The 27,653-nt window shown below is 40.4% G+C and overlaps 1 protein-coding gene across 4 annotated transcripts in view; it reads right to left on the bottom strand.

The window, feature by feature from the left end:
- Nucleotides 1-2,013: 2,013 nt before the first annotated feature.
- FIGN (fidgetin, microtubule severing factor) overlaps nucleotides 2,014-27,653 on the bottom strand; it is a 93,880-nt gene continuing 68,240 nt past the window's right edge. For 3 of the 4 annotated variants that reach the window (XM_010213157.2, XM_010213158.2, XM_088519477.1), the window contains one exon: nucleotides 2,014-5,329. In XM_010213157.2, the coding sequence (XP_010211459.1) occupies nucleotides 3,081-5,329 (2,249 nt within the window). In that variant the 3' untranslated portion in view covers nucleotides 2,014-3,080. Of the gene's footprint in view, nucleotides 5,330-5,775; nucleotides 6,239-27,653 lie in introns of those variants that run through there. The other variant, XM_088519478.1, reaches the window with a different exon arrangement.

Genomic DNA, 27,653 nt, shown 5'->3' with positions numbered 1-27,653 from the left:
CGCCTCACATGGTCCTTCAGAGACCCTCCAGGGACGGCCGCGAGCAGGGGAAGATGAGCTCTGTCCTCCTCTCTCTGCAGTGCCATGGTAGGGCTGCAGCCTCAGGTTCTGCTGCCCCCCAAGTGGAACCAAGGCCCCGCGGCGCGTGGGAGCATGCGCGGAAGCTGCATTTTCACACCATCGGAGTTTCCACTTGCTGGCCACATTGGTTAGTGTTTGAAAAATGCATTTCCCAGAGTGACTTTTTAAAGAAGTTGATTTAAAGCTGGAAGCCAAAGTGACCATCTATCATTTCATTTACTTTTGGTTTTGCTACAGGATAAAAAAGAGAGAGGAAAAAAAATACACTAGTATGTAGCATTCATTTCCCTAGCTGCAAAAAAAAGTCAGTTAGGAGTAGGCTTTTCTCAGATACTGGTCTATCTGAACAAGACTTGGTTTATGAGAACTTGCCTGAGCCTTTCAGATGAGCACAGCTCAATGGCAGCTACAAAAGGCAACGTCTAAGACAGAAATTGGGTCAGCAAACAGCAGTAGAAAACTTGCCAGTGCGAACAGTGGGAACCTACAGCTAATAGGGACATCAGGATTTCCCAGCGATGAGGATGGCAGAATGACCAGGTGAAGAAGCAGCCTGCAGAGGTTCAGGGAAGCAGAAAGACTGGGTCCTAACGAGGATGTAGGCTGTAGTTGCTGTTTGAAAGGGTAAAACAAAACAAAACAAAAAAAGCAGATGATGTACTTAAGTCTTACTTTCTATCTCCTTAATGAAAGGCACTGTTTTTAAAAATGATACTTTTATGTTTAAAACAAAGTTTTAGATAGACAAAATGTTTGCCAGGAATTCATCTTAAATTAGATTTTGGTTTATTTGCTCTGTTTTTAGCATGACCTATCTAAATATATATATATTTATATATATATTAAAAGAAAGATAAAGTAAAGTTATAATCAAGAGTCATAAATTTCCAGCAATATCACGAACTCCCTCATTAGCTTTCTGAACACTAAATGTCTCCATTGATGTAATGGAACAGATGAGTTTTGTACAGTTTTTGAGAAGACAAATATGATCTAGTAACAGAGTGGTATCTCTCTTCTTCGGGCTTTTCAGTGCATTTATTCCATGGTTTTGAATGTACATTACTTAGCAGAAAAATTAAATGCCAGTGCTTTGCAACAGTTTTGTTACTGTCTCTTTAAAGTAAACAAACAAACAAAAAAATACATTCAAAAAAGCAAGGCTGTTTTGCTCGTGTGATGGCAGAAGCTTTGGGCAGCTGCAGCGTCCGCTGCTCCTGCTCAGAGACATTACCCAACATCAGTCAGCTGTCACGAAAAGGGTTGTACATGGAGCATTAAAGGATAAAAGAGAAGCCAGGGCGGGGGGAGAAGGGAGCAAAACGCCACACGTGCCAGCCAGCCTTTCCAGGAGCTTCCTCCACGGGTGCAGGTTCTCCCTCTTCCTCGGGCAGCGGGGGAGGAAAATGTGGGGGAAAGAGCGCTAACATACAGAAAAGCTTCACTTCGAGGAGGGGAAAAATAACAAAAAACAGCAGCGCTCTCAAACTTGTTTAGCAGGTTCACATTCCTAATGTAATCTGACTTTTGTGTTGGTTTTGTTTTTGACCCTATCCCTTACTTTGCTTTCCAAGAGAAATGTAACAAAACTGAGGTAGAAATAATGGTGGGCACACTCCAGCCTGGAAGATTCCTAATGGATGCCAAATGAAGATTGCATTAAGGACAAGGGAGCCATATGCACACAACAAAAACTCAGCTTTCCCATTCGGGAAGGGAAATGAAGGTATTTTGAGGGTTCAGTTTTGCCTTGCTGCTTGTACTGTTTGCTCGGTCACAGTCGGCTGCGCTGCTCGAAGCAGCTCCGCAGCCGCCGGCTCTGCCGGTGACCCCTGCTGAATCCGTTCCCTCCAGCTTCGCCAAAATCACCTCCAGACCACAACCAGAGCTGCGCGACAAGGCCAGCGGTCGTAGCTTAAGGTAATTTGCCTCCCAGAGTCCTACCAAATCCTACATTTGACTGTTTCAGATGCTAACATAAATCGATTAAGTGGCTCTTCTTTTCATCTATGCACCTTCTGAAGACTGTATCACGTAAGTATCAAGGAGCAATATGCTGAAAACTCTTACAGTTTACCAACAAGAAGAATCATTTTGCTCTGGTTTGATCTGACAAATTGGCAATCAAACTGTTCCTTAACACTGGGAAATCCTTCTGTTTCTGTTTTTAAAAACTGTAAAGTTTCAACCATATCACATACTATTTTTTTTTCCTGGATACATTCAAAGTAATTTTCCTTGCCATTTTCCAATTGTTGAGGTAAACATACATATTTAATATAAAGTAACATTGAAGCCTAGCCTATAACTCTCAGCAGTACATAGTGCTTTCAACACATTCCTTTGAGGTACTGTACAAATCACAATCACTTTCCTGAGTTTTTGCAGACAGAACATTAAAAGAAATGAACTGCAGAAATTAAGGTCCAGATTACCATTACCCTGTTTTACCTGTTCTTAGCTTAACACCGCAGAACAGACAGGATTGAGGAATACTGTTGCTCTTAGAATAGCAAAAATCTGGTTCTCTGTCGCAACACAACCGTTCATCTCTTTAGTCCAATAATGTTTGAAGTTAAAGCTCTTTATATTAGCACATGCCACCAATGTAATTGTGAGGCAAACAAAAAATAAAGCACCACTTCAGGCACTTGACAGCAACTAAATCTCAAGAACAGCAGAATGGAATCAACACACAGGGTTCATGTCCTTCTGAAATCAACCCACTTGCACCTTGCTCCTTGGTGAGTATTGTCTAGCTTGAACAGAACTGAGCATCAACATACGCTTTCTGTCATGTGTGGCTTTTTCAGATCAGCAGCTCTTGTTTGATGCACTTTTCCTTCAAGTCTACCCTGACTCTTTAGAGGCAAGGTAAATTGTAGTCTTCCCAGTACCCTTTGCAATTTTAACACTACTGAAAAGGGTTCTCTACCCTATGTAGCAGGTTCTGTGTGTGCCAACATTCATTACATCTTTTTTTTTTTTTTAAAGTAGTATCACTGACTGCAACCAAACATTTTGTTCCATTCAACATACGTATCAAGCTCTTTTTGAGATATGCTAGGCTGTATCTTGCAGAAAGCATTTTCAAAGTCTTGATATGTAACTGGCCTCAACTGGCTGGGCATAATGGCTGAAAGGTCTGTGGCTGGCATGGCGTGGAGTGGGCCCACCACTGCTTCCTGACACAAGTGAGCCACATCTAGTCCAGAAAAGCCTTCTGTGCGCTGGACAAGCAGTGCAACCTCCTTGTCATTGAGACAATAATTGTGCTGTGAGAGCAGTTGTACTATTATCTGGTGCCTCGCTGTGCTGTCAGGAAGTGGGATTAAAAGTCGTTTCATGAAGTACCTTCGAAGAGATTCATCAATTTCTTCTGGTTTACTTGTGGCGCAAATTACTACTATTTGGTCCTCAGCAGAAGTCAGTACAGTGTCCAGCTGCATAAGGAACTCGGTTCTCATCCGACTTACTGGACTGTGTTCTTCACTCACTTGGGAAGAAAGAAGCATATCAATGTCACTAACAAAAATCACCGAGGGCTGGCGGCACCTTGCCACGAGGAAGGAAGCGTGGACAATTTTTTCTCCCTCCCCTAGCCACTTCGTGACAAGGCCAGAGCCAGGGATTTTGAAAAACGTGGCCCCTAGCTGACTAGCTATACATCTGCCCATTAATGTTTTGCCTGTTCCCCGAGGTCCAAATAAAAGGATGCTCCGAGGTAGAGCAGTCAGTCCACTGAATGCATCTGACCTCAATACTGGCCATAAAACCTCCTCTTTAATGACGGCCTTTACTAGATCTAGGCCGGCGATGTCATTCCAGTCCACAGGAGGTCCTTGGTTGATAATCTCATTGGTAACAAGGTCAATGAGGTGTGTGTCAGTATTCTTCAGTTGCTCGTCCACAGAGTGGTTGGATGAGGTAGCTGCACGAAGTCCCGGGCCTTGCATTGGGTGAGGAAGGAGCTGCCTGTGCTCATCTCCATGCTCGTTCATTACCGGGGAGCTGTACTTCCCAAATGAGTCACTGGATCTCGAACCCAGTGAGTTTTTAGCAGTACTATAGGATGGGGGTGTTAGAGCCCTACTGGACTGGCTGCTGAATTTCCTTTGCTGTTCAGAGGACATTAGCTGCTTTGTTGGCTTAAATGCTAAGGATGATGTTTCAGCACTTCTGTCAAAACCATTCCCCCTGTTTGCATTTGAAATGCTGTTGTCGGGCATTCGATACATGGGACTCTGTGTAGATCTCTGTTGGCCATAGCTGTAATTTCCATAACTGGAGTCCATTTCTCCTTGCCCTGCCATGTAGAAAGCTTTCCTTTTGAGAGAGCTGGCTGAGCTGTTGGTCAGGGCGGATGGCGCAATGGGCGTCAGACCGTGCCCCTGGTAGGAGTAGCTGGGTACGGTGGTGGGGGGCAGCGGAGTAGGAGCGGGGATTCCTGAAGGCAGGTACGCGGAAGGAGGCGGCGCCCCCCCGGGGCTGTACCCGGGGCCCACAGCGGTTTGCGGAGGGTAACTGGCAGAAGGGTAGCTGTAACTGGACAGGTTCGACGTCCCGTTGTAGCCTGGCACGAGGGCTGGTGGCGGCGGCGGTGGCGGGGGCTGCAGGAGCCCAGAGCTATGCAAGGGGGACGGATGAGGGGAAGGAAGTGCAGGTGCTGGCTGGCCGCTGTAACTGGTGTGCAGGTAAGATCCGTTGTATCCTGTGGCATATTCCTGAGATGGGAGCCCCGAGTGAAGGCTGGGAACGGTATGACTTCCACAGGTGCTGCTGGAATAGCTGGGTTCTGTCAGGTTACTGGCCACCCCCGGCGAACTCCCTATGCTGGCAGAGACGTCTGCGGGAGGGAGGGCTGCGCTCACGCCAGCTTTGCTGGCGGCGATGACGTCCGGGACACAGTTCATGGGGTACACGCTCTCCGAGTTCAGCGACGGCTGCCAGGGCTCGCTTTCATTCTTCCGGCCGTTCACCAGCCCCGACGGAGCTTCCGAGTAATTGCTAAGGATGGGCCGTTCAGCCGGGCCTTCTAAAATACCGGAGTACTTTTCTGCATACTTTTTCAAAAGGTTGGAAGCGGTCAGAGCCGAGATGTCGTCGTTGGCCCAGGCGTATTGATAGGTGCGCTGCAGATGCCCTCGGTAGGCTTCTACCTTGTGGGCAGGAGAACGGGTGGTTGAAGTGATATCGAAGTGCTGTTCTGGCCACTGGGCATGCTCCGGCGTCCACTGCATCTTCAAGCCTGTGGTTGCAGGAAAAAACAAAATTAACAGTGATCTTAGCTTTTTTACAGATGCTTTAAAATGAGTTCTCAAATATCCCATCTATAAACTTCTCCAGATGCCTAAAACATAGTATTTAACACTATATGTCCTTACGAAAAAAAAAATGTTATGCCTTTATGAAGCAGTATAAACAGTCAGATTTGTTTATTACAGGCACATACACACAGAGCCATATTTTTTGTTGTTGATTTAGTGGGGGGAGGTTGACCCTAAAAAAAAATAGAGCTAATGCCCAATTTCTTGAAGTAATTAAATAAGACTTACATTTTAAATACTCTGAGCGAGATTTATTGCTAATGTACACGGCATCCAACTGCTCTGTCCTCTCTCATCACTGTTGCAGTTTCATATTTTAACCAATATAAAAATATGAGACACAGCTGACAGATCACATCTAGGATACCTCTCTTATTTGGTGCTGAACACCTAGTTAACGCAGTATAATGCACCCTGCGCAGAACAATATGACACAGACATAGCAGGTCATTCCGTAATCCAACTCTCATCTAAAGTGGTCCACGACAGTTTCAAATCTGCTTCGTGGAGTGCAGCAAAGCAATCTCCCAGGCAGCGCTCCGTCGCTTTCATCACACAAAGCCTACAACTCGGTATGAATTACAACTGGCTCCTTTCTGCCTCTCAGTTCTGTTGTGGAGGCTCTGGAAAAAAAAAACAAGCATGACTTGTCTGGCGGTCTCCTCGCTCGCTCCTGCTCCCCCCGCCCCTCCGCAGCCTCCAGGGTACAAAGGAAAGGGGGGGAGCAGCAGGGAGGGAAAACGACGGAGAAGAAATGAAGCCAAGTCCTAAAAGTTCTGTGGCTCCCGCAGCTGGGAGCTGGATGGATAAAATCCTATCGATGCAAGAAAAAAAAATTAACAACAGGATGCAACTGCCATTTTAAAGCAATTAATCTTGCAAATAATGGGACGCGCATTATGCCGCTGTAGCCCCCCTGCGCAGGAAGAGCAATTCACCAGCGCAGAGATACACCCCCCAACTCTTACCTATGCACAGAAGCCACCTCGCTGGTTTTTGTACAGCTGTATCAAATAGACCTCCTTAATCTCTCTCGTATTACCAAAAGTGGTTTTTGCAAACAGTCTTATGCCCTCTGGCAGAGATCCCCTGATAAGGAGGAGGCCTAGGCGAAATGAAGCATCTGTGGCACTAGCTCCCCTCTGAATTACTGCCGTCTATTTTGACAGCTCCGACCCCCTCCTGTTCTTCTCCCCAACCCCTTTAGCTCTTCATTGCCTGATTCTGGCATCTGACATGGCCAGCTTAGCCTCGCTGAGCTAAGCCTAACGCAGCGCACAGTTTGGTAACAGACTGGCATGTTTATTCCCTTCTGACTCTCTCTTCCTTGTTTGCAAAACCACTGCACCAGACACTGGAAGTTAATTAGCAGGATGATGCTGTGCTAATTGTGTTAATTTACAAGGTTTTAGTCAAAGAGAATCATGCCAGGGCTGGCACTGCTGTCATGCTTCCGACTTAATGATTAAGAAATACTGAAAACAAGGTGGGAAGGATTGCAGTAATTACACAATAAATGAATAAAGCAACAGATTCGTTTTCAATTATATTTTATTGCAGTTGCACTAATTTGCATTCGGATTCTTCATTTTTATTTTTGGATTCATGCATTTGCAAATCACCAAATCAGTTAAATTTAGCCTGAAAACTGCAAAGTACCTCTAATTGCGCCTTATATTTTATTAGTACAAGTACTGCAAATTCATTCCACGTGAGCATGCCATTGATTACGTGTGGATGGCTTTTTTTTTTTTCTTTTTTTTTTTTTGTGAACATTCTCTTTCTCTCTCATTTTTCAAACACTTTGACAATTTGAGAAAAATGTCTGTTAACAATTACACGTTTATCCTATAATAGTTAATTCAGAGAAGCACTTATGACAAATGCAGTTTTGAGGCTGAGTTTTTGGCAGATTTATTTCTTTCATTTAGAATTAATATAATCTTTTTTTGCTAATTGTTTCTGATGTTTCAACTACTGCCTTTCAAAGGGAGTAAATGTATCATGAAATTAGGTGAAATTAGGGAAATCATGCTCATGTGAAAAAAAATGCAATTTTAATGAGAAACTATCGGAAGCTTTTCAGAAATCATACTTTGTTAAATTCAACTGGAAATCTGAAGAGCAAATCACCAAGAGCCAATTTGAAATAATCAGTATCTAAAATTCTTCCAGTGTCATGGGATTTAGTTCAAGCCTTTTTAAAAGGAAAGAATATTAATGTGCCTGTAATGTAGAACTGCCTAGAAGACATACAAATTCATTAGCCTTATTAAGAAAGAAAGAGAGTGTGTGTGAGAGAGAAAAAAAGGGTCTTCTACGATTTTGGGCTTTTAAGGTTACCAAAACACAGAAAGCTTCTGCCACAGGGATGCACAAGAACTTGAATAGATTGATGCTTCACTAGATACTGATGAATAGACTCTAAGCGATGGATGCACCAAGGGGCAGTGAAAGTTTTGAGAAAGAAGGTAAAAAGTAGGCACAGATGAAGCAGACAATTTGATTGAGCTAGTACTTATATGCTAGTGCTTATCTATTAATATGCTTTTGGCACATTGTCTTTAACAACTTGCAAAAGGAAGGCTAAAGAGATTAAAGTATACACTAGGTCAGGGGATAACAACAGATATCATACAGTACCCACTCGGTGAGTTTTTCAAAATATCTTTCACAAATACCTTAGAAATTCCACCAATTTATCATTTTCATTTAGAACAGATTGTGTGCCTCATAAATAATAACAACAAAAACTTAATTCTAGTAAAAATCGCAGGGGGAAATCTGTTTAGACAGTGTAAAAATTCTTTAAATTTTACTTGCCTACAACAAATTTATTTTCCTTGTTACGGGACTGCCAAAGAATGTGAGGAAGCTTGAATTCTCTCGTATAAGGGGAGGGTGAAATCACATCATCAACATTCTTCATTTGGAATAATTGCTAGATAGACCAGTAGTTTCACATTGTCATGCTATCTTTGGATATGCTCACTGCACAATAATTGAAAGTTTATTTACTGATGCATATTAAATACCAATGCATTTTGCAAAGGCTGTAAAGGCAGGATTAGGCTTTGGGAACTTTAAGCCTAAGAGAACAGGACTGTTCTCATCCCATGAAACATGAGTATTTATTCCAGCACATTGCAATCATTAGTATTATTTGAAAGCATAGGTTAATAGTTAACCATAAGCATATTTTTTGCATTAGTATGCAGTGAAGAAATCCATATTTGCAAGAAGTCTTCTTGAATGGCCTGGACTAGGGGACACACACAGCCATTTCCTCAGTTTGGTATTAATTTTGAAAAAGTACCAAACTTTGTTATGTTCAACTTCATTTGTTAACAGTTTAATACTTGTTTGGTAAGAGTCAAATGTATGATTTTGGAGAAAAATACAGCTGAAGTTTCTTATAATTATGCATCTTTTTTCTCTCTCCTTCTAATTTCTCAAAGTTTGCAGCACCTCTGTATGTTTGAAACTATATTTTATTAGTTGCATTCTGCTTGAGGTGGTATACTTTCCTTTTCCTATACTTTTGTTAGGAGTGCAAATGCCAATAGAAACATCCAAAATCAGACAAATAAACACATACAGAACTTACTATTTTAACATTATTTAAACTCTGACAGAACAAGCTCTCCTGCAAGTAGCATGTTTGCTTTCTAACACAGTGAAAATAAAATTCAGAAACGATGTAAGACTGGATATATTTTTTAAAATAAAAAAAATCTTTGCTAACTTAGGAATCCTCTGAGCTGTCACATTTATGAAAGAAACTTGTAAACTGTGCTTGTATGGGCTGCAAAAGGCAAAAAGCAAGGATACTGTTCTTTAAGTGCAGGTATGTACTTATCAGAGGATTGCTTTTAAGATAAATTTATGATATAGGAAAGGCAATGAAGCAGCATCTATTTTTACTTCTACTGACAGTCTTGCTATATAATTCCCCTCCATAATTCCTGCAGTTGGATCCATTTGAATTGCATTTAAACTAATTATAGTCCACAATTTCATTATGCAATTATTTCGTACCAAGTGTTCAACTGTTCTCCCCCTGTCCACCCGGTACTTCTGTGCGCTTAGCTTGAAAATGTAAAATACTTCATGAGTTTCACATAAGATAATTCCACATGCCAGAAGCACACGTGCAAATTCAGGCATACAGATATGAGAACAAAACCAAAAGAAATAATGCCAGAGTTATCAAAACAAGAATTACCAAAAAGAAAAACCCACACACTCAAACCCAAACTTTTGTAATTTGAATATAGAAACACCCAGACAATGTGCGACACCCCGGGAATGTCTAGAGAGGGCCCAAGACACGCAGCGCCTGGGCACAATAACTGCTCCACTCCAGCTGCCTCGGGACCAGGTGAAGCCACTCAGCCCCTTTCAGGATTCATCCAGTACAGGGGATAAAACTAACCAACCTTTCCACTGAATCTGAAGGCAATGCTTTATGTTGAAACATTTTCCTGAAAAGCAGGGAAACCTGCAAAACTGCTAGCTAGGAATACAGCAGGCAAAGGATCTGTGTGTACACTGTGGCAAGTCCAGTACCCTGCAATCACCTTCTAATTAATAAACGTGGTAATAAACGTAGTAATGATTTGCCTCAAACAAAGGACACCGGCACATCAGTACGTCTTGCCGATCTGTTCACAGTTCTAGAAAAGCAATCATGCTAAAATTCAGCTGATAAACAACTGTGGCTTCCTGAAAATGCCAGGAGAGATTGCCCAGTGTTTTAAGAGATCTTGGGGAGCCAAGTGATATCATACATTCTTGTTGGGAACCCAAGAGAGGGAACAAACCGAGTTTCTCCCTGACCTCGGTTCCTGCTAGGACAAGGACATGACGGCTGTTACTGCCACCAGCCGCCTGTGCTTTGGCAACCCCTGCTCTGGTGCTGCCCGCGGCACCTCAGGCCCTGTCCCACGGCGATGGGCAGACATGCTCTGGGTCCTTGGCCAACACCAGCCCTTGGAGCAAGTTCTTAGTTTACAGCACGTGGTTAAATGTGAGCCAAGCTCAATGTTGAAAAGGGAGAGACGGCACCAGTGGTGAATAGGGCAACAAGTTGTTTCTGTTCCCTGTCCATAAACATCTGCGTCCACCAGTGATCGCTCACCTTTCAATGGGAAGCCAGTCTAGGCCTCTGGCTCTGAGCACTATCAAGCCCCTTCCCCTCTAGACCTGCAAGCAGATCTGGATCTCATACTTTCATATCAGGTAAACATGTAGCCACAGACTCCAGAAAATGCTCCAGCCCAAAGTGTCACTTTCAGCTGTATAGCCAAATAATCAAGACATTGGGTTTTACCCAATGGATCATAATGTTTTTAGCCAAGCGACTGCTTCTCATGGAGACACAGAGACCAGCCCTGCCAGATCAGCTTCCTTGTTATATAGACACTTTGCTGGGACCACACAAGGACAAATATCCTACTTCAGTCACAGAATGAAGGTGTCACTACCATGAGGATCAGGCCCTAAATCCACATTTTAAAAACTGTAAGCATGGGAACAAGCTGAATAAATGAGTCATCCTGTACTCGCTGTTCTAGATACAGGACACACAACTCCCTGGGTTAGTACTTGATCTGATAAGATTTTGTAAGCCTGTATACTGTCATGTGTCCCATAATAATAAAAATTAATTCAAGATAAAATGTTTCTTTTACACTCCATTTTTTATTAATAAGCATAATTTCCAGCTATTTGAAGATAGTGCAACTGATCTCTCCTAATTGGAAACAGAAGGGATTTTGAAGAGTGGATTGAGCTAATTATATTTTGCAGGAAAAAAAAAAAAAAAAGGAAAGAAAATGATTCCCACATTTATTTTCTAATTACTCAGTGAAGACCCCTGCTCCTGTCCATGAGGACCTCCTTTGACGTCAAAGGATTCAGTAGGAGGATGAGCCTTCAACTCAACTGCCCAGCCATAAGGACAGGGTCCCACCTTGGGAAATGCATTTGATAAGTGGCAGCCCCAAAGCCATAGGAAAAGGGCTGTGAAGCGCTTTCAGCATTTCCACCGTAGGGGTCTGCTCTTCCTCTCAGACTAGCCTGCGCATGCCACGTACATCGGTGGGAGCAAGCTGTTGGCAGGGTGTTTACAATATAATTTCCATCTCACGGGAAAGTGAAAACATTTCAATCTTTAAAACAAAACACTTAAATCAGGAGTAATATTGGGGATCACATACATGTCAACAGCACTTAGAGATAAAAGCAATAAGAAAAACAGCATATTTTAGGAGAGCCTATAGCTGCTTAAGGACAAAACTCCAAATCTGGAATCTTAAACTAATACATCCCAATTATCTAATTTAAATACTGTCAAATGATTATTCCTTTTAAATCACACTTTTGCACCTCACGACAGCAAATTACATTTACAGCAAATTAGTTCTCTCCCCCCAAGCCCCCTCCCCTCCATTTACATAAACAGTGCCTTAATAGGCACAAACACGTTTCTGCTTGAATGTCCTTTAGCAGATCCATCAGCCTCAGAGACCTTATGATGCCAAAATAAGCAGAAATAAGAGTCAGCAAGCAAAGGCAGAACATAGGTACAGAGATGGTGCTAAAATATATTGCCCTTACAAGCAGGTTGGAACTGTAGACGAATCCACAAGAAGCCAGCAGAGTACGCGAACTGTCCCTAACACTTTGGCACTCGATAGGACCTCCCGTGATGCTGGCCCGCCTCAGCGCTAGCGCTTTCTCTGTAGCGTGGTCGTCAAGCACAAAAAGATTCTCCGTTCAGTGCTCCATCCTTACAGCAAAACCACACAGATTCACTATCATTTACTAGAAGTAAAACCATTTAACGCCACATCTGTCAGAATCTTTTTAGATAAGTATCGGCCATATTTGTGATTAGTTTCAGTCTAAATTAAAAATATTCTACTATATTAGCCTGCCCTCACTGTACTCATTTGTCCGTAATGTCTTTCTAAACCAACTGGAAAATACATTAAGCATGATGAAAATTGTAATGAGTTCTCTTTTACCCTATTAGGATGCTTCCTCCTCCTATGCTTTACATTTCTATACTGCTTCCTTCAAGTATGTCAAACCAGTGCCATGCCTTTAAAGTACTTCAGGCGTTATGTCAGTGCTGAACAAATACGGCAATTTCTGAGAGAATAGTCTGAAGAACAGTAAATGTAAACAAAAATGAGCATGAAATAATAATTAAAAAATACTTTCTTTTTTTGTAGTTCAATGAACATGCTATAGGTACAGATGTAATATACCACGTAATGTGCAACTCATGCCTATATAAACATAAGCATCAATGTAACTACTGCAAAGTAGCTCTAGTGATTTTGAGAATTAAAATATTCATATTGTAAAATATGGTCACAAATGATTATGGAAATGGCCATTTGGCACAGGTACTTCTGCGCAGGCAAATGCAAAACAGTCCAGACCTAGAGCATGATTCTGCTCCGCTTAAGTGCTTGCTTCGGTGAAGTCAGCAAACCTAACTGAAGCTTTTAGAAGTGTAGCAAAAGGCACACTCTATTTTTAAGCAAAAAAACAAAAAACAAAAACAAAAAAAAACAAAAAACAAAACACAGAATTAATCCCTTCCTTGATTTCCTTTCCAGAGCTGGAATTTGAGACCATTTCCCATGAAAGAACATAAGACAAATCCTGTAGCGAGCCTCGTATAGCACACGCACATCCAGACCTCAGCACTTCCAGGTTTCCGGGGAAATTTTAGTGTCTGAATTATTTTCAAGTATTGGATTCTTTTATTTTCCCTTTCTATTTCTGATCATGGTTCAATAAATTGTTTCCCTTTTATGAGATTTTTTTTTCATTTACTGTTTGAATTATTGCTTGACTCAAATTATTGCTTTCCTGATGGTAAATAAAGCATTTCTTAAAACCTCTCTTCATGTATCTTAAATCCATTAAGCCAATTTCCGCCTTACCCCCACTTCCTTTCGCCAAATGAAGAGCAGGAGGACATACCACACACGTCCATAGGGAGAGCCCAGCTAATGAATATGTATGGCCTATGTCACAACAGAGCACTCCCCTCGTTCGGCACTATCGACCTTCTCTTGTGCGAGTAAATAACAGGTGAGCACTTGTGCATGAGGATAAATGGGGTTAAAACTGCCATAAAGGGACATACTTTATGTGAACAGAGTGGGTGTGCAATAAAGAGAAGCGTAAGTGATCCTGAATTATTTTTATATCACGCTGTGCCAAAATATTGGAAAAAATCACCTGGCTTCAAAAGAACAAGTTCCAGAACAAGTGTTATTTAAAGCATATTTCCTACCAATTAATAGCAGCAGAGCTCTGTATAAATCTCTATTTATTCTACTATGTTATATCTTTCAATATATTTTTCAGTCACCTTGCTAAAAAAAAAATAATATACACCCCCGATTTTATAGCTTTATATATAGCAAGACAAGGTTAATTCCAGAGATCTATCTAACCAGCCCTATTCTCCTTACAAATAGGAAGGCAAAGATCAATTTCAAAGTAAGTTCCTGATAAACTAGTCAGTTTTGACCCAATATACTCGACTAACATGAGCAAAAAAAACTAGTTTATATGGGACAATAACACAGTGCTCAGCCTGCAACGCTGAATGCCACTGAATGCTCCTTTTAAAGTGCTTATTCTAAAACCTACTAGGCATAGGAAAGTATGTGAAGTTGCGTATTGAGATTAGAGTACCTCTGCTAATTAGCTAAAGGAGAACAAATACTGATTAAATGTATATATAGAAGTAATCTGATACGCCAAAAAAATCCTCCTTAAGATGACTGCACAGTGTACAAAATCTTTGCAAAATGTGTTTAGTTTATCTATGCATTTTGCTTTTTGGCAATCTGCACATTAATTTTTAATGAAATAGTAAAGAGATGTTGCATCTCACACTTCGATAAAAATATTCTATAGCCAGGCCTGGGTGACATAGTGCATTAATTCAGTGTCCTTCACTCCTGGGACCCGCGTATAATTTAGTCCAGCCTGAAGAAAATAACTTTGATCTGAAGGCTGTGGAAAAAGCTACATATGAAATGAGTTTTGGTGGGTGTAGTGTTTTTTCTTATATACAAGACGACATATGAAGATAAACTGCTTTCAAATGCTCCTGACGTGGCCCAGGATTAAGAGCAGGGAGCTCTCAGCAGAGCTCAGCTGCTCACCCCTCTCGCAGGCACAAGGCACTCACGCTTCCCCGTGCCATCCACTGCCTTTCCAAAATGCAACCATCTCTCAGAAAAAAAAAAATGCATTATCAACCCATATACTCACTCATTTGGCCCCTCCGTTAAGGAAAAAAAAAAGTTTATTTACGAGAAATGTCCTTCTAATAAGGGATGATGCTATCCCAGGGAGCCCCAAATCGCGCGGGAGCCGTGTGCCTGGGGAGGCTGCGCTGCGCAGGGCTCGCGCCGGCCTTGGCGGGTGCAGAGCTGACCCGGCCTTTTCCTTCCTGCTCCCCCCGCCAAAGCCCAGAAACAAGATTAAAAGCAGAAGGATAAGCAGAGAACTGACACACTGGAAACACTAAGCTAAGCTAAATCTTTTCCCCACTTAAACCTTTCGATTTTGGAATTCCATAAATTCCAAGGATTCTTCCTTGCTCATTCAGGAAAATATAGCTGAATTAAATGCAAAAAAAAAAAAGAAGAAAAAAAAAAAAAAAAAGACTACAGCTCATTTTTGGCATGCTTTTGGTTTGGGACTTACTGTGCTTATTTCTGAGCATCTGAAAGGAACTATACAGACTGCAAAGTTCACTTGATAAATTATGAGGAAGGGTGGAGGGGGGCAGGAAGGAACAGGGAATTCTCTATATACAAATATATAATTTTATGTCTCTATGTATTAACCTACCTTCATTTATTTTACGCAGACACATATCAGAGACACAGTATCTCAACCGAGAAACTTAACTCTGTATATGCTGATCTTTTCACCCTATTCCTGGAAAGAGCAGGCAAGAAGCTAACTCCTGGTGCCTTTCCAGGACTCTCCCTTCCCCAAAAGGGCAGAGTTCACGTTGCGACGGGAAGAGCTGGGCCCTGCCTGGGGACACTCGCGCGCGCTGACAGAGAGCGCGTGAGCGCTGCACGGGGCACCGCGGGGTAACGCACCGCCCTGCAAAGCACACGCAAAGCACGGGGCCTCGCCGATAACACGTCACGCTCCTGCCCCACTGTCAGCCAAACTCAGCCTTTGCTGTAAACAGCCTTCCACAGACATCGAGAGTCTAAGTCATGCAGTGACCGTATCAATAACTAATCGAGAGCTTAAATAGCAATGTTAACTTTGCCTGTAATTTTGTCCACGCTTTTATCGTATATGTAGTCACCTAATGATGAAAAAGTTTTAAAATTTGCTTCAGGGTAGAGCAGTCAAGCTCTACTGATTAGCATCTCAAAGCGCACTACAGGCACATATTTGTAGAGCTGAATAATAGCGCTTGAGATTGTATGATGTTTTAAAAACAAAAAACTGCACTATTTTACTCGCTGTTTGATGCTGCACTGTGATGAAAGTCCCATCCTGCACAAAATATATAGCATATCACTGCTGACTGTAAGGACGTCAAAGAGAAAGTAAAAACGTTACAAGGCAAAAGGCGGCCTTATTAGACACCTAAACGCTAGGTAAATTGTTCATGAGTTTGATTCTTCTCTCATTGCTCTGGCTTGAGGCCACAAGAACCACTGCAGCTAATAACTCACTGCAAGGGAAGTAATTGTGCCCCACCTTTTCCTTTATTATTTTCTTTTCAGGCAATAATTAGCCAACAGTTAATTATACAAACTATATTTTATTCACCAGCATTTAAGTTTCATGACAAGTGTTTAATAAACATTCATCACTGAAAATATACATTCTATAATTGTATTTCATTAAAATATAACTTCCAGTATTTGCTGCACTAGTTCAATTTCAAATTCATTTCCCCCATCTAGGAGGGTGGCTTCCAAACTTCACCCAGCGTGAGCCTTCCGAAAATTTGCTGTACAGGGGACGGACAGAATCTGATCCCAGGCACAGTCCAAGAATCCCGGTCCACCCGTCTGCCTTCAGCAACACTACACCTTCCATTCCGGAGTCTTTGTATCCCCCCCTCCTGCTATTCCTTCAGTCACATCTCAAGAGCTTACTTATAAAATTATCCATGCAATGTTATACTGTGCAATATTTTAAAAGTGAATCCATATTAATTCAGTATTAAAAGTACTATAGATTACCAACAGGAACAATTTTACTAAATATTCAGCAACCATCATTTCAAAGTCTTTTTTTCATTAAAACTCCTCTTTGTACAAGTAATAATAAGATTTCTACTAAGTCAGTCCTGTATGCTAATACAAGTTAAATATATTTAGCATCACAAATTAAGTTCAGAAACTCACAAATATTCGCTGAAGCATCTTGATACCACTGACATGATTTTATTAAGCTTGTTTTTGATTTGGGGAAAAAAACAACAGAAGTTAAAAGATACAGTTCTAATTATGAAACACTGTGAAAGCAGGGAGAGTTTTGTGACTGCAAGCAAAGATTTACAGATATCACAATTGAAAGGTGCATGGCACTTAACAGAGCAATGCATAACCTCTGCAAAGCAGATAGGAGTGAATCATTTTAATTTCCTCTCTTACTTATGGCTTTGCGGTCTTATACAAGGGAAGCAGAGGAAGCCTAAATACGACCCTACTTAGATATATTAACTGAAACAGCCTTTGTAGATTTTTTAAGCAAACAGGATTGTGCTTCCAAGGCTGCCCATCTAGTTTTCCAATGTGTTAATTTGAACGGCTATTTGGACAGTTCTCTATTCATTACTGAACCGTGGAAAGGAAACACAGAGGTGGAATTTTCCTTTTTAAACCATGTAATGCCTTGTAGCCAGATTCCAAAGCATCAAGGAGAGATTTTTTCCTCCCCCCACCCCACTTTTTTTTTTTTTTTTTTTTTTTTTTTTTTTTGCTAGACAAGCTGTCGTAATTGAAATGAAGTCTAATCAGACTCATTACTGTTTTCAGCAATTTGCACCACCAAAGATGCTTATTAGGTAACAGTGTTTAATAAACCGCTCTTTAGAAAACTACCCGTAATGAGCTCTTAACAGCCAATCTTCAGCGTGAATGTAATGTGAAAAGTGTTCCTAGCACTGAATAGATTTTCACATTTAGTAGTGTCATAATTAAGCTCGAGGAATTCATAGCTGTGATGATAGATTTACAGCAATACAGTTTTTTTAAATATTTGAAAATAGCTGGAGTTAAATAATATTTCCAGAGCAAATTTAAAAACTGCTTAAAAGGCAGTGCTAGGCTATATTAGCTCTGTAAATGGTGCTTAATCAGAGATTATCTGGAGAATGCACACAGGACTGCAAGTCAGGTATCATCTACCAGGCATGCATAAAGTTTATTCCGCCTAGCTTTGTTTAGCTGCTTTTCCATCAGTAAACCATTTCCAGTTGTTAATATACAAATATTAAATGTTGTTGTCACCAGCTGAATGATAATGACAAAAACGACCACTTAAAAAGAGGTACTTGAAGAAACACTTGTCACTTCATCCACAGTAACAGCTGAAAATGCTTGAGACAATGGAGCAAATTGCTTAATTTCAAAAATAAAAATTATATATATTTACACATACATACACATTTTTGCACAACACACACACACACAGAACCAATATGTTTTTTCCTATACAACATTTCAAATACCATCAACTCTAGTACCTAATTAGCATCAAAAAACCAAGTTTGTAATGTAAAGAACATCACAGCATTTCAATATATATTATTCAGAAAACAGAGCCATCAGCAAGAGGTAAGTTTTTGTCAATAGAACGTTACGTTTAACTAGATACACACCTCACTGCACTAGTCATATCAATACTAGCACCCAACAAATGCTGAAAGATGCAAAAAAGAAAATAAATTGCACGTATAAGCTACAGCTAATTAAATATCCAGAGCGAATCTTGAGAAAGAGCCACCGTTCTCTCATCAAAATGATTTGTGCCTGACATAATATTTAAAGTTATCAATAAGAAACACCCAAGACTATTTTCCTATCGCGAACTGGAAGAAATATGCAACACTCTTTTGCTTACTAAAGATTCTGCCAGAATCTTTAGCTTTGTGTCGGCACTCCAGATTTTGGAAAAAAGCAGATAAAGACGAGTACTCAATAATGAAACCATCAACACAATTTTGGAGATGAATTTACTCTTGTACTAATAGTTTTATAGCCTAACTCCCCAATCAGACATTTAGAAGAGGCCCTTTCCTAAGCAAGTGCTGGCCCCCAAATTTCACAAGCCTAAAAGCAGCCAAGAAGCCTCTATAGCTGTTTGCAGCTTTCTCAATCAATATGAAAACTGACTATGAAAACTGAGACAACAAAATTAATGCCCATTTCGTTTGATTCTGTGGTATGTGCTACTCTGCAAGACAAAATGCAAAACGGGGAAAAAAAACAACAGCAAGAAAAAAAAAAAAAGGTCTATCCCAGGTGGGCCTTGTAGATTTCAGCTCAAAATATCTTCCAGTTTCTTAACTCTGAACTGAAACTGTGCTCTAGCAATTCTTTAATGCTACTGCCTAATCTATTGAGCAATTCTAAAACATGCACTCTTAAGTCAAACTTAGTCTCCACTCCCTATAAAGTAACTGAAAATAAAACAACAGAGGCTCCACGGCAGCTTTACACTACCTCCTCTTGAACTGCTGAATAATGTATTGAACTGCACATCGTTTATGAGTGACAACTCAATGCTCTAAGATTCAAAATACGCATTTTGTTCTGTTGATTTTACTAAAAAATGTAGATGCTCTGAAGCATCAACTGCTCATCAGAAAATCCTTCAGTATCACATATTATGATATATTAAGTAGCTTAAAAACTGAGTTTTCCATAAAGGGAGTATCAACAGGGGGTATCTTAGGCATCATTATAAAACAACTGTTACCATCCGCTTTTTCACTTCTAACAAAAAATTAGAAGGGGAGAGGTCCTTGAGTGTATTTCTTTGGTATCCTAGCACTATCATACATACATGCAATACAACACAGCTGCAAATCAATCAGAATTTTATAAAGTTTTAAAAATATCAGTCTGTTCACCTAATGTGCCGACCCTAAACAGCACCTGACTTCCAGGAGAAGTTGAGATTCTTCCTCCTAGTGTTTCTGGGCCCGCTTAGCCAGCCTGATCCCCCAAAACTTCCTTTACCATTCACTACGCTATGCTAGCAGAGTTTCTATTGAAGAACCACCACCTACCGAGTTTTAGTTATTCCACTACTTCTGTGCTGTTAGTGAGAGGAGAGGAACATTAAACACAGGATCCACAGACTAACATAAGAAATTAAAGAAGTTTAGGAAGAGAAGGAAGGAGCTGAAAGGAAAGAAGGAGCTACATTCGCAGGTTAAATTATCAAGTGAAAACTTGCCCCAAAACACTGGGAATAAGCAAAAAGGAACAAATGGATCCCAGCAGAGGACCCAGAACCTGAAGACCCATCTCAAAGACAGTGCATTAATGCTAGGCCAAGCAAGACGTGCCCCAGGCTCTAACGGGAGCAGCAGCCAAGGCCCACCATGGCTGTGCGGGCTGAGAGCTGTTCGTAAAGTCGAGGGCTAGCCCTGGGCTTGCCTGTTGCCGAGCAACTCTACCAGAAAACAGCAGAAAAAGCAGAAACTGGAGAACACTGGACCTTCTGCAGAAACATGGACGTTATTTCCTGCTCTGCCAGTGAAGTTCCAATACTATAGTCAAGTTTCTCCCAATCAGTTTCTAGCATCAATCACAGTTTGCCCTTCAAGGAAAAGTACTATAAACAATCCACAGGATGCCTTTGAGTGCAGAATACTATAGAGCTCTCTGTTAATGGCAATTTTAATTTAGACATTTGGGGAGTAGAGAGTGGTTTGGATGGAATACCATATAAAATCGTTTTGTTTGGTGTTCTGTAATGTTTGTTTGTTGGCTTTTTTTGCCCCTCTTATTTCTTTATTTATTTTTAAACGTAATTGTTCTAAACAGAAGGAATGACTTCTCCAAATAATTCTGCCCACGCCATTCTTGCGGACTGCTGAGGTTACAATTCTACTGACACATTTACAAAAGCAACAAAATAGATCAGATAACAGCAGATGAGAACATTTGTCCAACAGATCTAGAATTCTTTGTATTAAAACCAACTGGTTTAAACACACAGACTTATCTAGTTTTTTTTTTTTTTTTTTAAGTCTAGTACAGAGCTTCCCTGATTGAAATTGTTTATGGAAATATCTCTGCATAAAAAGAAAAAGTCAAATGGAAGAAACACCAGGTCCTAGAAAATATGGCTGTGGATTTTTGTGGGGGATGGGGTTAATAAATAAAATGCATGTGCAAGTGAGGCGACCATCCACTGGTCGTGGAGGGACTGAGGTGAGCATAGCAGATGTAGCAGCCCTTGACTTCTATTTGGTTTTCAGAGTCCATTTTCTGCTTTGCCACTATACAGCTTTCTATTTATTTTAGCATAACTCTATCTTTGTCATTAAACAATCAACTTCTAATAAAAAAGCATAATGCAAAGAGCCAGTCGTGTAATAAAAAACAACGCATTGTTGAAGGGGGGTTCCTGCCTGATCTCAGCAGCAGATTAGTTTATGCCCTGCAGCATTAGATGAGAAATACATTCCTCACTATTACACTCCTGATCCTGTATGTGAACTTCATATGGATTTTTAAGGAGACACACGCTTTGGTTATATACACACAAAGATATATATACTCATGTTATGTATCTATATACATATAGACACGTGTGTATGTAGGTATGTGTACATATCCACACATACACACACATTTCTCCTCCAAAAGCGGGCATGATATTTGTCTAGAATTAGTGACAGCACAGTGACTAGTCTGGAATTTTGAGGGGTAGAAAGAATATAAATGGAAAAAAAAATCATGTTTTGGACTATCCTCCTACAGCTTATATCAACTACAATCCCAAATACACTTATTTTTGAAAAATTCTAAGATAATGTTTTTCTTTTTCTCAGCAATCATCCAGCTACACTGCAGAATAAGATTATTTCTGCAGAGGGAATAGCATAGCTTTATTCATAAAAAGGTAAAAACTATTCCATTAACTGCTTTTTATACCCAATAAACATTACCAGTTTATTCACTGGCAGAAAGCCAGGAGATCTCCAGCTGCGACACAGATCTTTCAGATGTGCCTTTTCTCCCATATGTGACACCCTTTTCTCTCCTTCCCCCTCCCCAGTTCTTTCCCTTCGTTGCAGCACCTGCCCCCTGCTCAGCGCCGAAGCGGCTCCAAACTGAGCGCACCAGAGCTAACGGGTGGCCAGGAGACAGGACAGCAAAGGGGTTTGAAGGTAACAAAGCAGCATCCTGTTCCCGCCACCTATCAAGCACGGGCCTGGTTTCCTCGCGCGCTAAAGGCCAGGTTGTGGGATCACCGCTGGCTTTGGGAACTCTGCTCTGCACCCCGAGCGCAGCCCTTACCCTCAGCCTCAAGGCGCTGCAAAGCTCGGCCCAGGGAGATCCTGTCTCAGGACATGGGTGCCCACTCATCCCAAGTGGCACGTAAATGCCCAAATCGCTACGCCAGGATTTGCTGAACACGGATCTAGCTCTAAGAATGGAGAGTCAGGGAGGCAGAAGGAAAAAGGAAGTCACATTTTCAACGACTTTATTAAGTTTAGCCCATTTCAGATGGGAAAGCAAGTCAGAAAATCTATACTCAAACATTTGTAGAGTATTTCCAAGGCCAACAATAGCTTTAAATTTGTCCATACCCCTGCTTGAGCTTTTTGTTTTGCTTTTTAACTTCAGGCTGTTTTTGCTAGACACATAATTATTCTGGTATGTTTTGATACAAAGATATGCCACCTTTTCAAGTATACATCCAAACATTTTAAATAAATATTCCATATTTGATTTAATGAAAAACTCCCCAGGCTGTATCCATGTCTTGTTCATTCTGTGTATTAAACAGAGAGCTAGCCATAACTGAACTAAAAGGTACTTGATAACAAATGGTTAGAGGGCACAGGCTGATATTTAAGAGGTAAGGTTGCACCAAGTTAGCTTTGATGAGCCATTTTATATTGAGGATAACCAGAAATGACATTCCTTAAAAAGGTCTAGATTGCTAAAGAGAAAGAATGCCCTAAATGCATCAATGGAAACAGCTGCTGAGCATGACTATTTTTTTTTCTCTCCATATTTTGACTATTTTTGAGGGAAAGACAGTTATGCTACTAATGTTTTTTTCAATAAATCTCTGGGTACTTCCAAGATCAGTTACACAGCATACTCTTAAAATGATTAAACTGTCTCTCGCAGCACTTTAAATGATAGACTGCCCAGAAAAAGCACCAGTGCCCCACAAATTAGAAGCTGTAGCAGTAGGTGATAAGCTAGAACAAGCTCAGGGCTGCTTTGGGACGCACCTCACCTTCATTACTGGGCTGCCCCTGTTGGAAAAATCCTTCCCCTTGTGTAAGGTCATTCAACTAGATGAAGGTATCTCACCTCGCATGTTTAGGCATGACAGTGCCACTTACCCATTAGCACCGAGTTCACTTTCATATGCACCACATAAACATGTGACCTATGTGATTTAGAGGAAAAGCAAATACACACAGTATTTATGGGATATCCAAAGCCACAAATTGTTATGACAAGGAATCTGTTTGAATGATTCCTCTACTCTCTTCCTCAAATCATTATTAACATCTTTAACTTTGGACTCTGTGGTACTAACATATATGTAGATAACTCTTTAGTCATTGGCATAGAGCTGCATAATAAGGTAGTGGTATAATTTGTAGTCTCTAACTCTTTCTCCCACCTCTCTTTCCCAACGCTTCTTGAAGAGAGCACAATTTATGTCAGCAGCAGCTCATGCTGCTGTTACTCACGGGAGAAATACCCTTTGCTTGCGATTCCTTTGAAATTATAGAGGAGGATTAAGTCTTCTGGTAAGTCAATGCAGTGTCCAAGGACAGGGAGATACAAGATCAGCCCCAGCCCCATCCCCTGCCACACACACACCCAGCTCGTATTGCTGGCATGGGAACTTGGGCAGGTTGACAAAATGGTTAATGTTGCCTATCCTTGCAGCCTCAAACCCGACAGAGGCTTTTTCAATTCTCAGCACACCTTTTGCTGAATCTCTGCCTGACAAGTTTTAAACTTGCCCCAACACATTTGCCAAGTTCAGCTTTATTAGCAGGAAATGGAACTGAAAGAAAGAGGCGCTCTTAGCGTTGACTGCTTGGCGTTGGCTTTTCACATTTCATGGCAGCCTGTGTCTTCCTGGGCCTCTCTGACGGAGGAGATAATGTGGGGGAAGAAAAACAAAATTGTAGGTTTAGTAATGTCAAAATCTGATTTATGCCAAAATAGAGATGTCAACAATAGCAGAATAAATGACAAGTGTTAAATTACCCAAAGGAATAAATTCTGTAATTATTTACCTCTCTAGCACATGATCCTTAACAAATCCCCAGACCTAAGAGAGCAGCAGGAGCCACACACATTTTAAATTCAGCATTTTTTTTCTTATTGTTGAGAAATGACTTTGCTCCATTTTTTTCTTTTAATTCAACTAAGCACCACAAACTGTATTTCAAATAGAGCATCAGCAGCAAGGCCTATAGCTGAATATGCCGGGAGCCGAGTGTACCGTCATCTGCAAACGGGCAACTTTAATTCGATTCCTGGCACCGCTGGCCACGCTGAGAATTCTTCTATCTCTTCACACCAGGGGTTTGCTCTTTTAAGCATTGCTCCCTGAAGGGAAGGAAAAACTAGAGAAAGAGGATTTCCAATGACCCTGCACAGATGAATGACTGTGTCAATGGTGAATATTGGTTCAGCTTTGAAACAGAGAATCCTGCAGTGGTTTCTCTGCTTCATCCCCACTAGTGAGTTCCACTGTGGACTTCAATGTGTAGGAGGCCTTCAGGGGACAGATAATAAACAGAAAAAAAGGGGGTGGTGGTGGTGGAACTCCATAAAATTGTTTAAGAATAATAAGAATAATAGGCATTTCACTAACTATAACCTTCAAATGGTTTCTAGGGTAATTTTCTCAGGCGTCTTGTTCGGCTTAGCTGGTTATAGAAATTGGCTGACAAAAAAAGCCTAAATAAATAAGGGTTCTTAATCAGCTAGTCAGCATTAAGTGCCAGGGCTTTATTATTATTATTATTATTTTCTTTTTTGCACATACATACCATGGTGACTTGTCATTTGTCACTCATTCATTTCTGGAGAAATGCTGGTGTAAAATAGTTGTGAAATTTAGAGGTCTCTCTTGCTTCATAGGAGAAAAAAAAAGAATAGAGAAATGCACAAAGGGAAAAGGGAAAAGGGAAAAGGGAAAGAGCTTCTCAACTGAACAACTCTCCTGCAACACAGTTAATCACAGGAATGTTTGTTTAAGCAAGAGTAAAATATGCAGCTCCTACAAGCTTTTTAGTTCATTTTCATTCAGCTGCCTATCAATCAATCTTTCCATGACACAATGTAATTTTCTAATCATGCCAATATTCATGCTTTTATCTCTTTTTAAATCCAAGGAACATATATTTTAATAAGACATAAGTCTAATTATTTAAACATTCTGCAGAGTAACACTTTTGCAAGGCCTTTTTTTAAATGAGATTTAGTTTCTTAAAATCGCCATATAATTTAATGTCCAAAGCCAATTTCATATAAAAGAGTGACACCAGCTTCCAGTAAATAAGGCTGAATTGTTAAAGTAAATACTGCTTTTTGCTCTCTTATGTCTCTAATGGTTTCCTTATTTGCTTTTAAGAGCAAAACATTGGTTTTGCTCTCAATGAGCAAAATCAAGCAAAGTGAAATGTACTCTTTCGCTCTCTGTTAATCAACACAGAACAGTGGTTGGGGCTTTCTTCTTTTTTAAGTGATAATTTAATCTACACAGGGGAAAAAAAAAACACTGCACAGGTTTCTATCCCATTGGAAATGAAGTTGTCATCAACTGCTTTCTGGAGCTGAATGTATGCTCTTTAAATATAATAATTCTTATGCAAAACAAAAATTCCCGTTACATAATTACTAAAATATTTACAACTACCTTAACTTTGATATTGCTGAAAATATATAAGAAAAAAGAGTCTGATGAAGATCTGAAGTGAAACACCCATTCACATTTACTGGACTATTTCTGTCACTAACATAATATACTGGTACTGAATATTTTTGGATACTCCGGATATACTCAGCTATACATTCCCTAGACATCATAAAATATCACCCTGTTTCAACTAAGAGTTTAGGTAATGAGATTTATATAGCCTACAGCATTTCCTAAGGACGTTGCTTGGGATTTGCCTGTTCTGAAATAGTTGAGATCTTAATGCGCTTTTAAGACTATTTTTTAAATAGTGAGCAACATCTTCATGAAGAACTGTGCTGATTTCCAATTATGTAAAAATTAATTTGTTTAATCAAGCTACAAGAAGGACAAGAAGTTGATCAGGGAAAATGCCATAACATCAAGTAAAGCATTATTACTCACAAGAAATATTTTCCATGTCAGACAGATCAGCAGCCAGAACCTACCTACACTTCTAGCACAGAACTGTGTCTCTGTCTCCTGCCTTATGGGTTTTACAAAACCCTCAAAAATAAAAAGCAAGATAAAATCTACTTACAGCGTTTACCTCCTTTTAAATTTAATTTCCTTTAAGCACAGTAAAACAAATTTCCAGAAATAAGACTTAAATAAATACTAAGTTACCTTCTGTAAATGTGCATCTTATTTTATATGGTATATGCAAGGGAAGTGAAATTCCCACACAGTTGTTCTGCCTTTGGTCTGAGAATTGCCAAATAAATAATGATATCAGTTCATCTAGCCTGATCTCAGCAATGCGATAGCAACTGTTTCTTTTAAAATACATTTGCAAACATGCAAGAAAATAGGTCTAATATTTCCATGTTGTTGTAACGCATGAAATCCTTTCCCTTTAGTATTCATGATATAATCAAGTAAGCTCTACTGGGGAGGAAAAAAAAAAACAAAAAAAAAAGGAAAGGAAAAAATGGCATAATTTTGGGATGATATCAGTGCAGATGAGAATTGCTCCCCTAACCTCCTGCTGAATGGTGATATATGCAAAATAATCCAAAATGAGTTGCTTTGCAATCCCTTTTCAGACTACTTGACATCCACTGCTCATGTGTTTCAAACCTTCAGTCACTGACTGCAATAGTGCACAGATGGAACAATATTTATTCTGTCAGTGGAAACTAATTAGGACGACACTAACTCTGAACATTAAACCAGAAAAAAAAAATCACACTTTACACAATGTGGCATGATCTGCAAGTTTACAAATAAAAGCTATAAATTTTAATATAGTTCTGTTCTACAGTAGCTCTGACCATGTTGGCCGTTACTGCCGCACCCAGGAGGCAGAGCCATGGCTGGCTTTGGACACAGTCTCTGCCATTGCCTCATGAGAGGCTGGTGAGAAACCACATCCTAACAAGGACGTTCACTCTGCCAGGAGAGTAAGGTAGACCCGCAAATGATTTCGAATTATTCTTCGCTCAGTCATGTTGCCCCTCATCAGCCTCACAAGCACTTCCCTGTGGCTGTTGAGTCCTGAAAAGCCCACTACTATGATCAGGTCCGATATATATGTGCAACCTCCATGTGAGGGTTGGCTAATGGCTGCTGAAGATGACACACCCTCAACATAAAAACTAGTGACTTTAAAAACCCCACTAGGAACCTATAGCTGCATCTTTTGGTGCCCGAGTACCTTAAAAGTCTTCTTGATATCCCTATAGTGTTGTCTATTCCTGCAAAGCCTTCCTATGATTAGGAGCTTGATAAACTGATTCACAAAAGCTTAATTTGAAGCTATACATGGTACAATTCAGAATCACAAGATTAAAAACACAACAGTAGAGCGTGGTAGTTTGCTATTACACTGAACTAGCAGGACAACTGTCTTCCAGCATTATCTCCTTTATGTCAATTCCCCTGTGTTGGGAAACAGGATAAAATATGAAATTTAAGTAACGTTAGCTTCTGTAGTTTGGAATGGCAAATTAATTGTGTCAAAAATATAGAGGCGAAAAGAATATAATTGCCTACAGTTAAACAAGCGTTAACATTTTAGAAGTAACA

This window comes from Tinamus guttatus, unplaced genomic scaffold, assembly GCF_059628265.1.
Source record: "Tinamus guttatus ecotype Peru unplaced genomic scaffold, ASM5962826v1 Tinamus_guttatus_pri_ptg000060l, whole genome shotgun sequence".
Lineage (NCBI taxonomy): Eukaryota > Metazoa > Chordata > Aves > Tinamiformes > Tinamidae > Tinamus > Tinamus guttatus.
The sequence above is the reverse complement of the archived record's forward strand: the minus strand, read 5'-3'. Positions and strand labels throughout refer to the sequence as shown.